This window comes from Trichosurus vulpecula, chromosome 3 (genome assembly GCF_011100635.1).
Source record: "Trichosurus vulpecula isolate mTriVul1 chromosome 3, mTriVul1.pri, whole genome shotgun sequence".
Lineage (NCBI taxonomy): Eukaryota > Metazoa > Chordata > Mammalia > Diprotodontia > Phalangeridae > Trichosurus > Trichosurus vulpecula.
Window position 1 is genome coordinate 349770045 of NC_050575.1, and position 15936 is coordinate 349785980.

General features: G+C 38.6%; 1 protein-coding gene across 2 annotated transcripts in view; it reads right to left on the reverse strand.

The window, feature by feature from the left end:
- The window catches only part of PLEKHH2 (pleckstrin homology, MyTH4 and FERM domain containing H2), a 118778-nt gene that overhangs the window by 62586 nt on the left and 40256 nt on the right, over nt 1-15936 (reverse strand). For both annotated transcript variants that reach the window (XM_036752063.1, XM_036752064.1), the window contains exons 5-8: nt 12059-12142; nt 11308-11389; nt 5493-5678; nt 4179-5167 (exon numbers count right to left, since the gene is read on the reverse strand). In XM_036752063.1, the coding sequence (XP_036607958.1) occupies nt 4179-5167; nt 5493-5678; nt 11308-11389; nt 12059-12142 (1341 nt within the window). The remainder of the gene's footprint in view (nt 1-4178; nt 5168-5492; nt 5679-11307; nt 11390-12058; nt 12143-15936) is intronic.

The window sequence follows — 15936 nt, forward strand, 5'->3', positions numbered from 1 at the left end:
ATTTGTCAGTTATTTAATGAATATTGCATTATATTTATTTTCTGATTTTTGATTAATATTTTAAGAGACAAAAAAACTTAGAAAAGGCACTTATAATTACTAATCATTCTAGAATCTCTATGACCCTCATAAGATGAAAAGAAAAGAAAAATTAAAGTAGATACGATATGAAGTAAAAAGTTAGAGGCAAAGAATAATCAGGAGACTATTTCAACCAGTCAATTAACAAGCATTTACTATGTTGGTCAACACATATTTATTAAGTGCCTACTATGTGCCAAGCAGTGTGACAGGAGATAGGCTGCAAATAAAACTAAAGACAGTCCCTGCCTTCAAGGAGTTTACAATCTGATGGAGGAAGACAACACACAAAAGAAAGCTGAAAAGAGGTGGGGGAGGTACCTAACTCAGGGGCATGATGGAGAAGTCCAAAAACAGCATGGCTGGTGGGAAATGGGGAGAAGACTATACTGAGTCTCCTCCTTAAATGGTGGCCCAGGAGCTCATGATCTCCAGTCAGAGAGGCAGAGAGTACTGATGAGATGTGAGTACCCAGGCAGATTCAACCTTTCAGGATAATGTGATTTTCCATGACGAGTTTCCAGGGAAGGAAGGTACGGGGAGGTTCACAGACAGCCAAAAGCAGTATAAATGGTAGGGAATGGGGAGAAGATGGTGCTTAATCCCTTCCTTAAATGGATATGTCCTGAGGGCATAAAGACAAAAGAACTTATATTCTAATGGGGTATGCTACCTGTCTGTGTATATATTTGTATGTCTGGCTGTATGGATGTAGATACAGACATATAGAAAGCAAACATAAAGTAACTGACTTTGGATGGGAAGACACTAGCATCTGGTGGGACTAGCAAAGGCTTCATGAAGACGCTGGCATATGAATTGTCTTTCTTAAGGAAACTTGGGACTCTAAGAGGCAGAGGTACAGAGAAAGAGCATCTCAGTCATAGAGGCTCCATCCAATGCAAAGACATGGAGGTAGAAGACGGAATGTTGGGTCTCAGGGACCATAAGGCAGCCCACAAGGCTGAACCTTAGAATGCAGACAGGGGAATAAGTGTAAGATGACCAGAGAGGTAGGAATGGGTGAGATTGTGAGGATCTTTAAATACCAAGAGATTTGTTATTCTTCATTTCTGAGTAAAAGGGTAAAAAAAGGCAGACTAAAGAATCTTATTTGAGATTTGCAAAAAATGTTCAGAAGCCAGAACATGGTGGATACCTGGAATAACATGGAGGTGCTTTGGGTTGTGGTAAGGATGAAGAATAAGATTAGAAAGAGGCAGAGGTTACAGGGGAAAGAGTACTGAGTTTGACGTCAGAGGACCTGGGTTTTAATCTTGGCAGCACTTTCTGTGTAACCTTAGACAAGTCACATTAACCTTTCTGAGACTTGGTTTCCTAGTCTATAAAGTGATGAAGGCTCCAAGTTTCCTCCCAGTTCTAAACCTAACCTCTTAGTATAAAGGTAAGTTAGTATTTTTATTTCGCTTTCCTTCTCTTATAGAAAACCCCATTTTCAAAACTTAGGCTGCTAAGAGGCCCTCGAAAAGCTAAATTACTTCTCCAGGGTCAAGTGGACTCACAGAAAGAAGAGCAAGCTGAAGGACGATAAGGAAACAGGAGCAGAACAATTTAATACAATGGATTCCAGGCTTATCTAACTTCCTGGGCAAGTATATAGAATTAAAAGGTCAGAACCATAAAGGGATGTTGCCTAGTGGGTAGATAATTGGAATCTTAGTGTCATATTCAAACGTGTTTCCCTGTGCCATCTAGCATTTAATACTACATTGTAGGTGGATTGATGGTGGTCTGGACACAAAAGACATTGAAATTAAAGGTTCAATTCAAAACAAGAGTGGATGACCTATGTCTCTATGAATGTATTTTATTTGTACTAAGGAAATCATGATCTTTAAAGAACTTAAAAATGAATTAAGTCCCTAATTTATCTAAAACTCTAACAAAGCCCTCCTACAGCTCAGATACCATTTAAAGGGCTGATTTTAGTGAAGTATTGCATGGTACTTACTGTGTTCCCAGTAAGTGGTCAGAAGAAATTGAATTGGATCATATTTTAAAAGCTCTTTTTTTAAAAAATGATCCAAAGGCACCTTCTGCTAAAAAAAACCAACCTTTATCAGTGTAGGCAAACTCCTTCTACCAGTATAGATTAACAAATATTTTCTAATTTATCAAGTTGCCTAGGAACAATGAGTGTGACTTGGTCAAAGTCAACTAGCCCCTATGTGTCAGAGATGGGATGTGAACCCAGGTTATCCTGACTCCAAGACCAGCTCACTATTCTCTGTGTCAGAGGGTTCTTAACCTGGGGTCCATGGACTTGGTCTTTGGATAGATATCAGTCTATGAACTTGGATGGAAAAAAAATTACATCTTTATTTTCATTTGGTATTTATTTTAATTATGAATGAAAAATTTGGCATTTCTTTTAATTATGAATGAAAAAAACCCAATATTATTCTGAGAAGGGGTCCATAGGCTTCACCAGATTGCCAAAGGGGTCCAAGACACAAAAAAGATCCTAGCTCTATGCCAAATTGCTTCTAAGCTCATCTTCTATGATACCCATATTCTCCCAGTAAAGCTATATGGCTACAAATCATGGAATACTATGATCTCAGAAGAATCATAATTCCAAATGAGCCCAAGGGAAATGGAAACCTGCATGGTAGGTTTAAATAGGTTGAGCAGATTACCAATGGGGCAGTTAGGTGATGCAATAGATAGAACACTGGGCTTGGCATCAGGAAGACTCACCCTCATGAGTTCAAATCTGGCCTCAGACACTTACAAGCTATGTGACTCTGGGCAGCTTATCCCTGTTTGCCTCAGTGTCTCATCTTTAAAATGAACTGGGAAAGGCTATGGCAAACCACTCCAGTATCTTTGCCAAGAAAACCCCAAATGGGATCATGAAGAGTCAGACCACTACTGAACACCACCAACAACAACATATGACAACATATTACCAATGATGACTTTTCCATGAAAGGGGACATCAGAGTCACCAAAAAGAATATGGATGAATGGAATGGATGGAAAATGGAAATGAATTGAGCCCATAGCAAGAGCAAAGAATGGACAACCCAAGCAACAAGGCCCTCCAGTGCCTTGGATAGATTCTCTAGGGATAGATTCTCTGGGACTACTCATTGGGAACACATTAAGCACCATACAAAACTTTCACTTAGAGAAAGACATGGACACAAATTCTAGTCCCTTCCCCTCTGTTGATTATCTCTAATTTATCCTATTTATACAGGACCTAGTTTGTACATAGTTGTTTACATCTCATCTCCCCCAAGACTATGAGCAGTCCCCTTGAGAGAAGGATTATTTTTTTGCTTCTCTTTTTATCCCCAGCACTTAGCACAGTGGCTGGCACACAGCAGGCACTTTATTTATTATTTATTAAATGTTTATTGACTGACCGACAGGAATCTCCAAGATAAGAAAGTATGGAGGGGGTGCTGCTTACAATCTGTATTGGTGGAGGGAGATACTTATAGTGATTATAGGCATTATAATAGATATGAATTATACATCTATATTATAGATATGGATTAGATTATTAATATATGATGGATATCTATAAATAGACAGATACCTAAAGATAGATATCTATGAGTAGGCATAGATACCTATAGAGGGACAGTGTATATAAAATTATTAATCTACTACATAGATTATATATCTATCAATTTATCATCTATAAAAGATGATAGATATTTTATAGAACTATTAACTATAGATAGATGGTAGATCATATTGTACATGTATAGCCTATGTCAGATTACTTGCCATCTTGAGGAGCGAGAAAAAGAGGGAGGGAGAAAAAAATTTTCAACTCAAAATCTCATAAAAGTGAATGCTGAAAACTAAAAAAAAAAAATAGGTCAAAGATTTATCTAAATACCATTAGCATTGTAATTCAAAACTTATCAAGGAGCATCAGGTACCCAGGCATTATATTCTAACTTCCTACTACATTAAGTTTCAGAAATGCCAGAATAAATGAAGTTTTAAGAAAAAGGCAGGAAAATAAATAAAATTAAAGCTGACAATCAGACTAACTTAATACACCTGAGAAGGAAAGGGCACTGTGGGGGAGGCACCCACACTGTAATAATTACCCAGGAAGGAAACCGATGAAGTGGAGGAGTTGGAGGTTTGCCTCCAGCTGCCTTCTTTGCAGCTGAATCACATATTTCTGAATCTTCTGAACAAGGTGCTTCAAGGGAGTCATAGGAAAACACTCCATCATCATAACCAACATCCATATTTTCTACCATCTCTGTGCTGTCTCCATCGACTAGATCGATGTCTGTTTCTTGAGGTTTGAGGGGTCGGATCATGCTTATAGCATTTCTGTTTCTGCCAAACATGCGATCAGAACTTAACTGGGGCTGACTTAAGTGTCTTTTGGCCAAAGCAACACTTATACTGAAAACATTAGGAATCCTTAACTTTGTGGGGGGCAGATTTGAGGAGGGATGGAACGGCATCGAATGCTGACGTCCTTCTGTGGGCGGCAGGCTAGGATTCTTGGGTGCTAAAGCTGGGGTTAAAATAGGACTTGGGGTGTTGGCTTCACTAGATGAAGATGAATAGTCCAGTCTCTGGCACTGAAATTTCTTGTTCAGTTCATCTGAAAAACCATCTTTCCCCTTTTTACTCCGTGATTCACAATTTCCTTTTCCACTTGTACTGCTCTGAGCCTTCCATTGTGCTTCCTGTTGCCAGGAATATAACTTTCTGTGCTCTGTTCTTTTAATGCCAAAACTCTCTTCCTCAAATAAAGAACTGCTGTCATCAGATGCTGTCAAGTACATTTCACTTCCCATTCTGCTGTACCTGGTACTCTCCTCTGAAGTATGACTAGAAAGTGTAGAGTCACACCGGGATTTCAACCTTTCTTTGCTTTCTTCCTCCTCATCAGAACTCCAGTCACTTACACAGGAATTCTTTGATGTGTCTTTGACGCCACCTACACCTTGTAGGGCATAACTTGCCTTTGTCACCCCATTCTGTTCCAGGCTACAGGAGTTTTGCTGCAAAGACCTCTGACCTTTGTTATGTTCTTGTACTTGGCTAACAAGGGAAGTTTCTGGGATGTCCATTTCTAGAAAAGAAAACATCAACTTGGCAAGATGCTTTAAATAAGCTTGTGTATTTGTAAATTTTTTTTGTATAACTACTCTTCAATAACTAGCAATTTGGTACAAATATAGTCACTCTAAATTAAACTTGGTTATTCTTTTTTACATAAGCTTCTACATTATGACATTTAAAAAAAGTATCACCTCCAATCATATGGGAGAACTGCCACAGGCATTGTTATACAAGGAACAAGGTACAAAAGAAAGCTTTCATACAGAAGATAAGCTAGTGAGAGATTCAAAATACATGTATAAGGTTAAAAGTAAATAACATTAGGTGGTAAATACCTTCTACATGATTTCCTTCTGGGAACTCAGGTTCTTTAGATGATATCTTGCTTACTTCCTCTGATTTAATTACTTGTTGAGGACTCTTTGCTCTGGATAAAAAGCATCCAAAAGTCAAACTGCTTAAGCGTTGGCCCTCTGAAGGCTTTGGTGGGGAGGCGGTGGATAGTTTCTTCCCTTGAACTTCTGCAATAAAATAATTGAGAATTACCATATGTCCTTCTAATGGAGTGCACATGAGTCCGAGGCATACAAATATTTGGGTAACTCTCTTCACTGTGCAAGAAAAAAAGTCAAAATTTCATTCTTTATCCCAGAAGATTCCTTTATGTCAAAGACCACCTACGAATCATGTAGCCTATGAGAAAATGCTGTATTTTAAAATTGTCATATATTCAAAATGTGTTTTTGAAAGTTTAGACCCCTTTATAAAATGTCAGCCCTGACATAAAAGTAGATTAGAACCTGCCAATATAAGCTGCAACCACATAGGAACGTTAGGACTAGCAAAGAAAGTATAAGTGGAACCTGTTTACTCAATAATGCTAGCATCTGAGGGTAGGAGATCAAGGGTTTAGGGAGTGATCAACATGTTGGTTGCCAAGGTAACCTGGGGAGAACTAGGTTCAAAGTGGCAGCAATATCTTCTACTTAAATCCTAACCCAATGCCTCGTTGTGGCACGGAGGTAAATCCAGACTCTCAAACTTATGCCAATAAAGTGCAAATTCTAGTGGGCTCTACCAAGTTAAAAGATGTTGAGTGCAGGCTCCAAGATAGATTGTTTGTTGTCCAAGGCCCAGTCCAGCTCAACTGAAGAAGGCCCATCAACAAGTTAGTTGTATGATGGTTTATTCTTTTACCCTTAGAAACTGAGATGCCAAAGAGAGATTATGAGCTCTGTTAGTGGAGGAAACCAACAAAACCATAGATGTTTGAAGTACCAAAGTACTGTGGAAAAATATCATAGGGTGCACGGGTAGACACCATGTTCTGGACTTCTAAATCCTTTGAAGAAGGCGGATGGAGCCAGATGCTCTAAGAGAGACAGAAAACGAGAAGCATTCTCCAGTTGGACTTGGAGTTAAAAACACCCAGCTTTAAATCCTGCATCAAGCATTTAGTTATGTGATTCTGGACAAGTTACTGACCCCCTTTCTCTCTGCCTCAACCCTTGGCTCTAAAATGAAAGGCCCTAAGGGCCCACTGAATCTATGATCTCATGATTAGGAAAGCCCCTAATTACAAGCCTAACTCATCAGCAAAGGCAGGCAGCACACCACAGTTTGTTAGGCACTTAAACTACTTTTCCACCTTGTCTCCCCCTGCCCTGGGCAGCTCCTTTTTATGGGCTATCTTCCCCCATTAGAATGGAAGCTCCTTGAGGGCAGGAACTGTCTTTTTCTTTGTTTTTGTATTTCAGTACTAAGCACTGTGTCAGACCCATAATAAGTGCTTAATAAATGCTCTATTTATTTATTGGTCTTTATAAGAAAAGTTTCCAATTGATTTATACATCTAGGAGAACCCCCAGAAGTCTGATTAACTTAAACCTACATTGATAATAACTTAAGGTAGTCAAGATGGTACCACAAAGCATCTAGATATTTTAATTGTGATTATTTAGTTAAATCATCAAAGGATTACAGATTTGGAGCTGGAGAGTACCTTTTATGTCACCTAGTCCAACTCCTCATTTTACAGTTGTGGAAACTGAGGCAAAGAAAGATCAAGGGACTTGGCCAAGGTCACATACATGCCAAACCCATGACTTGAACTTCCACTTTGGCTCTAAAATCCAAGACCCTTTCCATTCCTCCACGTGCCTCCATAGAGATAGTTCTTATACACACACACACACACACACACACACACACACACACCCATATGTACATTGGTGTTTGTGTTGCAACAAAGAGTATGGCTTTTGTTTTAAAAAACACAATATTGACTGTATCAGGAGTTTTATCCTGTCTTACTTTTATCCTGTCTTACTTTCTTACTAAACACTACCCTGTGTTTAGACATGGCACCTTAGGTAGAATATTGCATATACCATCAGAGATGGTCAGTGTATTGATTGGTTTTGCTCAAATGGTTTTTCTTTATTTCTCTTTCTATTATAGGGGATAGTTAGCTAGGTAATTGAGAGGGGGAAAGAGATATATTCAGAAATAAATGTAATATGTAAAAATGATGCCAAAAAGAAAATTAATGAGACTGAAAAAGATGTGTGGTTATGTAATAGCTGCATTTTACACTGAAGTTGCATTTTGAGGACAAAAAAAGACTGAATTAATGAATGTTCTTAAAATAAGTTAATTTTTTTTAAAGGAAAGGTACTTAGACCAAAGTGGTCTAAGTTTTTAATAGCTAACAATGTTATCTGGTGGATAACTGCCAGAAATGGAAGTAAAACATCTTAGAAAGGATCAGCACTTAAGAGGCATAGATTATCAAATTTAACCTATTTCAGTAATAGCAAATGGCACATTCACCCCTTGAAATTTAATCCTGGAATCTTAAACCAAACACTGGATCAAATGCTTTCTATTATGTAGGTAGAATATGTGTGTGTGTGTGTATACACACATATGCATACCTGTGTACATGTATGTGTATGTATATGTATCTTCCAATCTGCTCCTCACACTAGAACTTATATATCCAAATCAGTGATTGCTCAGTTACCTGCCTATACTTTATCAATGGTTCTGCATTGCTGAAGAATTGTTCGCAACTCTCTTCACCTCATGTCATCATGTCCTAAACCAAACTCAACATTTTACTTAGTCCTTCCTGACTTTCCTATTTCTATCAATGGAATCGGCATCATCTCAGTCACCCAAGTTGGAAAAGTCTGAGTCATTTTTGACTTCTGTCTCTCCCTCACCCCCACATTCGTTCTTTTTTCTCTGTTTCCACTGCAACCACCTTTCCTGAACTATTGCAATAGCTTCTAATTGGCCTCCTTATCTACAGTTTCTGCCTTCCTCCAATACATCCTACACACTGTTGCCAGATTAAGCTTCTTACAGTGGAACTCTAATTATATTATACCTTACTCAAAAACCTTCAGTGGCTAGTCATTAATTACTGAATAAAGTATAAATTCCTCTATCTGGCATTCAAGGTCATCCATAATTTGTACCCAACAAAGAGCACCATATCTTCTCATTCTTTGAATTCCATCTGGTATCTAGCTCAGCACATTCATTCATTCGTTCATTAAACAAATGTTCACTAAGTACTAGGTGGCAAGGCATCTTACTAGATACTGAAAATACAATGAAAAAATGAAATAATCCTGGCACTCAAGGAATTTACATTCTACTGTATGTAGAACTGGGAGATACAACATGTATACAAGTAAATAAAAATATGTGAATTAATACAAGGTCATCTCATAGAAGAAACTGCTACTATCTGGGTAGATTAAGAAGGTAGCATCATTAGGAAAGGAGAAGAGTTTTGAGGGAAGCTCAAGGCTCCATAAGGCAGAAATGAGGCAAGAGTGTATTCCAGACATGGAGGACATGTATAGAAAAGGCACAAAGGACTTGGAATGCTGTATATGGGGAAAAGCTAAGAAGCCAGTATGACGGGAAGAGAGCAGATAAAGGGGAGTAACCTGAAATAAGGTGGCACAGGTAAGTGAAAGCTGAATTGTATGTGGAGAGGGGAAGGAGAGCAGGTAACAGGGGGGTGACAGGTTGAAGATTTCACACATACACACATATATTGAGAGAGAGAGCCATACACACACATACACACACAGAGAGAGAGAGAGAGACAGAGAGAGACAGAGAGAGAGAGAGAGTAAGTATTAGTTGGACTTAAGGTCAGGAAGATAGGAGTTCAAATCCAGTCTCAGATACTTTCCACCTGTACTATGACCTTAGACAAGGTATTTCCACTGTCTCAAACTCAGTTTCTTCATCTGTAAAATGTGGATGAAAATTGTATCTCTTGTAAGGATCAAATGAAATAACATAAGGTACTTTTCAAACCCTAAAGCACTATATAAATGCTAGCTATTATCTAAATTCTAGTTTTTATCTTTATCTTTCATGGAAAACCACTGAGGATTTTTAGAGGGAGATGGTCAAACCTGTGTTCTATGAATAACAACTTCACAGCTGAGTGAAGAATAGATTGGAGAGAGGAGGAAATGGAGGTAGGAATAGTCTGTCAAGTAAGTGGATAGAGTTCCAGGTCTGCAGTCTGGAAGATTTGAGTTCAAATCTGGCCTCAGACACTGACTAGCTGTGTGACCCTGCGCAAGTCACTTCGACCTGTTTGCCTCAGTTTCCTCATCTGTAAAATTAGCTGGAGAAGGAAATGGTAAACCACTCCAGTCTTACCAAGAAAACCTTGAAAGGGATTATGAAGAGTCAGACATGACTGAAAATGACTGAACAACAACAACAAAGCACTTGCTATGTACCAGACACTGTGCGAAGTGCTTGGGATACAAATACAAACAAAAAGATTGTGTTAGCCCTCAAGGAGCTTATATTTTATTTGGGGTGGGGGATGGAGGGGGAAGATGACACATAAAAGGGAGTTGAAAAGCAGGGGAGTAGAGGAAAGTATCTGTATAAGGGCATGGTGTCACTAGATGTTACAGAAGCAGGACAGTCAAGACTTGGCAACTGGTTGGATATGGGAAAGGGAAGACTCAAGGGTGACTTCAAGGTTGTGAATCTGGTTTACCAGAAGGAAAATGTTGTCACCAACAAGCTTGGGTAGGTTTAGAAGAAGGATGAGTTTTGGGAGAAATATGAATTTTGTTTCAGTTATTCAATTTGGGATACCTATGGGGTATCCATGTGGAGGTTTTCTAAGTAATATGGGACTAGAGTTGAGGAGAGATATTAGAGGTAGATATAGAGATCTGGGAGTCTTCTACCTAGAGACTATATCTATACCAGGGGTGGGGACCCTGTGGCCTCAAGGGGCCTCTAGGTGGGGATCCTGTGGCCCTCTAGGTCCTCAAGTGTGGCCTTTTAACTGAGTTCAAACTTCACAGAACAAATCCAGAAAGTCACATGTGGCCTTGAGCCACAGGTTCCCTACCCCTGCTACATGGGAGACCATAATTTACGAAAGGAGAGAGTATACAGATAAAAGAGTGCTCAGGACAAGGCCTTGAGAGATACCTATGTTCCTTGGGTGGAAGGAAGGAGAGGAGGAAGAGGAGGAGGAGGAGGAGGATGAACAAGCAAAGGAGCCTGAGGAATGGTCAAAAAGGTAGGAGGAAAGCCAAGAGAGAACAATGTCATGGAGCCCAAGGGAAGATGAGTAAATATTTGTTATGTTGAATTGATTGTAGTATTAGAATTAATTGATGGTAGTAAATCTTCATCCCTCCTTAGTGATGGATTTGATTTTAAGAAATAGCCAAAATTCACTTAGAAGCAAGTCTGGTATATAAGGCAAGTGCTCAAACAGGATAATATAATTTTTGATCCAAAAATGAGGTGCCATTATAAAGAAACAAAAGCAATTTTCTTATACAGCTCACAAATTAGTTTGAAGGCAATTCCAAAAGAGAACTTCTAAAAGTGTTTTGAGCCAGTGGTGGCATCTTTGGAGCATGTGTAGAGCCTTCCTAGGCAATTACGTTGAAGAGCAATATTCAGTTTGATGCATGAGTTCAGGTCTTTTTTTTTTTAACTCACTCTCATACTTTATGGTCACATTTTATTCAGTGTTCATTATGTCTAAAGGGTGCATAAGAATGAAAACAATAGTTCTTTATACGCACAAAAACCCAAACTCAGCTACCTTACTTAAAAAAAAAAGCCATGTACCTTGCAGTTTTGCCTGTATTGTTCTTATTTCTTCAGTTTGGTTTTGGTTGATCAAACGAAGGTTCTGATTCTCCAATTCCAGCTAAAAGCACACAATGTAATTCAGTTCTAATCAGGTAACATTTCTAAAATGAACTTGTAGATTACCATCTAACACAGGTACCTCATGACTCTCAGCCTGGATCTAAGTAAGCAAAGGCAAAAAATGAAGGCCAAGCAATTTATCAGGTGAAATTGATCACCACAGACAGTCAACTTAGAAAATTATGGCCTCAAATTCTTTCTTTCTATTTTTTCTTCAAAGCAGATTTATCTCAGTGATCCAGATAATTGCCCTAACTCTCCACTTGACTGTACCTCTATGAACATGGGCATTTTAAAATTACTCTAAATAGTACTGAAAGGATTTTTACCACTTAATTTATCATATAAGCTAAATATTTTCTGATATTCAGATGTGTAAAACATCAATATTGTATTATGTACTTACAAGTTCTATAATTCATCTAAATTTTGTTTATAATTAACTCATTAGGACTCTGACATTTCTAATGACAACTTGTCATACATATGTTCGATACTATTATTTTTTTTCAATTCAGGAGAAGCCAATGAAATTTAGTCTCTCCTTCACAAATTTACCAAAATACAGCAGCACCACCAACTGACCAGAATTTTACATTTCATTCAGAATCATCCCATTTTTCTGTGACTTATCTCTTCGAAAGAAGCAAAAATGAAAGTTAAATACCTCTTGTAGTTTGACTGTCACCCATTCTTTAATCTTGGCTGCTTTCTCTTCTATTACTCTGGCTTCTTGTATTCTAATTTGTTTCTGAAACCACATTAGCAATTCATCAATGAGATGACAACACAAACATTCCAATCTAGGAAGCAACAGAGAGAATTAGACTGAGGAGCCTTGGTTTGCATTTCTAATTCTGACACTGATCAGCTGACAGACTCTGGATGAGTCACCTGACCTCTCAAAGTCTCGGTTTCTTAATCTATAAAATGGGAATAATATTTGTAGTACCTACCTTCACAGGATTGTTGCAGGAGAACGTGCATGATAAATCAGAAAATGTGAATAGTTTTTATTCATATCACAAGCTGTTGTACTTTGACCCTCCTCTTACCAGTGGTAGAACAATTATACATTACTGTTTACTCTATTAGGAAGGCACTTTTTTGGAGAATGTTAATAATATAGCCACAATAATTTCTGGTATATTGACTTGCAAAATGTTTTTTATCAGTTGTTTTAACCAATTCCCTTTTGTCTTGTGTGTGTGTACACACACATATATACATACCTACATTCATATATGTACATATGTAAAATATCCATCTATAGCCCACATATATGTATATACATATGTATGTGATATAGATGGATATGTATATAAGTGTGAATATATGATTATGATATATCATCTCAATCTATATCACATATATACACATTCATATATATGCATATATGTTCATATATGCATATCAATGTGATATAGATAGATATGAATATACCCATGCATGTATGTATGTCTGTAATGAGGCTGATATGGGGAACCTCCTGATCTGTTAGATAAGGTACTTCCCATTGGAGGGGGAATGGGTTCTGATTCCTTTATGTAGGACTGTTTTGATCCTTTCCTGAAGGACCTTGTTGAAATGACACAGCAATTCCTAATTGGTCACAAGTGATGGATGATGGTGTCAAAATTGATTGATCAGAGAGTCAAGAGGAATTGAGGACAAAACAGGCCACTCCCCTTTATTGCCAGCAAATGGTTTGGGGTGGGGGAGGAAGGCAATTTCTTTCCTTTCGTCTTCCCCACAAGCAATGGCAGCTACAAGCCCATGAAATGCCCTCCCTCCTCATCTCTGCCTCCTGGCTTTTCTGGCTCCCTTCAAGTCCCAGCTAAAACCCCACCTTCTATAGGAAGCCATTCTTGATCCCCCTTAATGCTGATGCCTTTCCTCTGTTAATTATTTCCCATTTATCCTGTCTGTGTCTTGTTTGTACATTTTAACGTTGTCTCCTCCAATAGACTGTGAGCAGGGAGGGACCTTCTTTTTCCATTTCTCATATTCCCAGCACTAAGCACATCCTGGTACACAGTGGGTACTTTATTGACTAAATGACTGACATGGAAGATAATATGCTTCCTAGACTATCTTCAGGCCTTAGCTTCATTTTTCTTTTTTGCTTGGGTTCAAATCCCACTTTTGATACTTACTACCTACCTATGTGACCTTGAAGCAAGTCACTGACCTTCCTTGGGCCTCAGTTTCCTCATCTGTAAAATGAGAAAGTTCGATTAGATGGCCTCCAAGGTCCCTTTCATCTCTAAATCTATGGTCATGATTAATGACCTGCTACCTGCTAAACTGATAACCCACCAAAGTCGGTGGGGGTGGGGGGGGGATGTGTTAAGGTTCTAGGTGCCACATTTTAGGAACTAAGGACATTGGTAAACAGGAATATCCAGAGGACATTAATTGGTATGCTTAAGGGACTAGAGAACATGCCATCAGCTGAAAAAGTTTTAGTTTGGAAAAGACTCAGGGGGTTCATGACAGCTGCATTAAAAGTATTTGCACATTTATCATGTGGAAGAGGGATTAACCCGGAAAGAAGAACGAGAAGCAATGAGTGGGAATTGCAGAGAGGCGGATTTATTTTTAATTTAGGAGAAAAAAGCCTTTTTAACAATTAGAGCTGTCCCCAAAGATGAAATGAGTTCCCTCAGGACATTAGCGAGGGTGGACTGCCAGAGAAAAATCATTTGCCTCAAGTCTAGGACTTAACTGGGTAAGTAGGTTCTAGAAGGCCTGAAATATCTAGCTGTCAACTAGAGATGAGAGGCTAGGGAATGATTCAGCATCTCACTGCGTCCAGACAGGGAGGAAGCATAGGGACACATATGTATGCATACACTGTCCCGCTTTCCCCTCGTTCTGTCTCTCCTTCTCCCCTTCTCTAGATGTGCGTGCGTGTGTGTGTGTGTGTGTGTGTGTGTGTGTGTGTTAGACTTGGAAGAAAAGATTCAAGAGGTGAGTACTAAGAAATACTAAGGTCTAGGGCCCACATTTGCGAACAAAGCAGTAGGATGCGCTCTCAGGCTTCTTCTTTGTTTATTATTTTAAACCTCAGCATGTTTCCCTGAAGTGCTTAGTAGTAAAACTCTCACAACACAAGTGAGGATTGTATGCTGTTTTCAGGGCACAGGGCAGGAGAAGAAAATCCTTGGGTCCTCTCCTACAGAAAAAGCTAGGAAGCTTAGGAATCCCATATAAGGGGGACAGGAAGTGGAAATGAGCCAAGGTCTGGGGTTTTCTGGTAAAAGAAAAATGGGAGTCTGTAGCACCACAAAGGCCAAAAACAAAACAAAACGAAACAAAAAATTGAATGTCAAGTCTATTTTCAAACTAATCCCTTCACTGCCTCTATATTACCAGGAAAGGCAAAAAGTGAAAAGAGAAGCAAGTCAGAAATAAAAACATACATGACTATTTCTAGATACAATAAGAACTACTTTCACCACAAAATTCAGAAATGAAACCACCACATTTGAAAGAAAAGTAAACCATTTTGGAAGTTTCTTAAGGAAAGACTAGTTTTGAGAGACATTTAAAAAGTAAGACAGAAAAGGAGCAACTTTCTTCTTATAAACAGTAAAATTTTAAAGTGAGTACACTAAAAAAAATTATTGTTCAAATAACATCAGTCTATAAATATGATTTTCTTTAAGTGCAAACACTAGCGAACAAAACCAATATCAGCATAACAGATGTTCGCTACAAGCATAAGTAATGAAGAACATATTCCATAACCTTTCCACTTTCTTAATGGATCACAGATTTAGAGGTGGAAGGGATCTCAGAGGACATGGGGCCATAAGGCCATAGCTATAGAGCGGGCCCGCACAACCTGCAGCCCTCAGGTGGCTCACAGCCAATGGGCACACCAAAGGATTTCAGGCAGTCTGTGAAAAATGTAGAGGATGCTTTCCTCTACATTTTTTCAAGGGTGCGGCCCAGGATTGCGCAGGCTTACGATAGAGCAATAAGGCTAGAAGGGACAAGAAGTTAACTAATAACCATCCCCTCCCCCCATCATTTTTCTGATGGGGAATCTGTGGCCCAGAGAAGGTGAAGGGACTTACCCCAAGGGACTCACACAGGTGGTAAGTGGCAGAGAACCCAGGTTCTCTGAATACAAATCCCTCATTCTTTATAAAACGTTTCCATGAAGTAGCACTTGTCGTGCTATAAATTAGAAGCAAATCCAAAACAAAGGTTTGTTTCAGAAACAAACATTTCTATAAAAAAGGTCTATAATAATAAATGTTTTCTTTAAAAAATTTTCTTCTTTTAGAAAAATACACAATTGGAAACCCCCAAACTTAGGAAGTTTCTCTGCATTTAACGTGCATTTGGTGTTTTCTTCAGGCTGCCCCACACTTAAGGACAAGAAAATCCCATTTTTCTTAGAATTTTATTTTTAACCATATTTACTAAACTTTCACTGGCTGAAATCAAACCCATCATTTTTAATCCCAGTTTTCTCACCAGCACGTAAAAAGGCACACAGGTTTCTTCTTTCCTGTTCTTGGTGACCGTGAA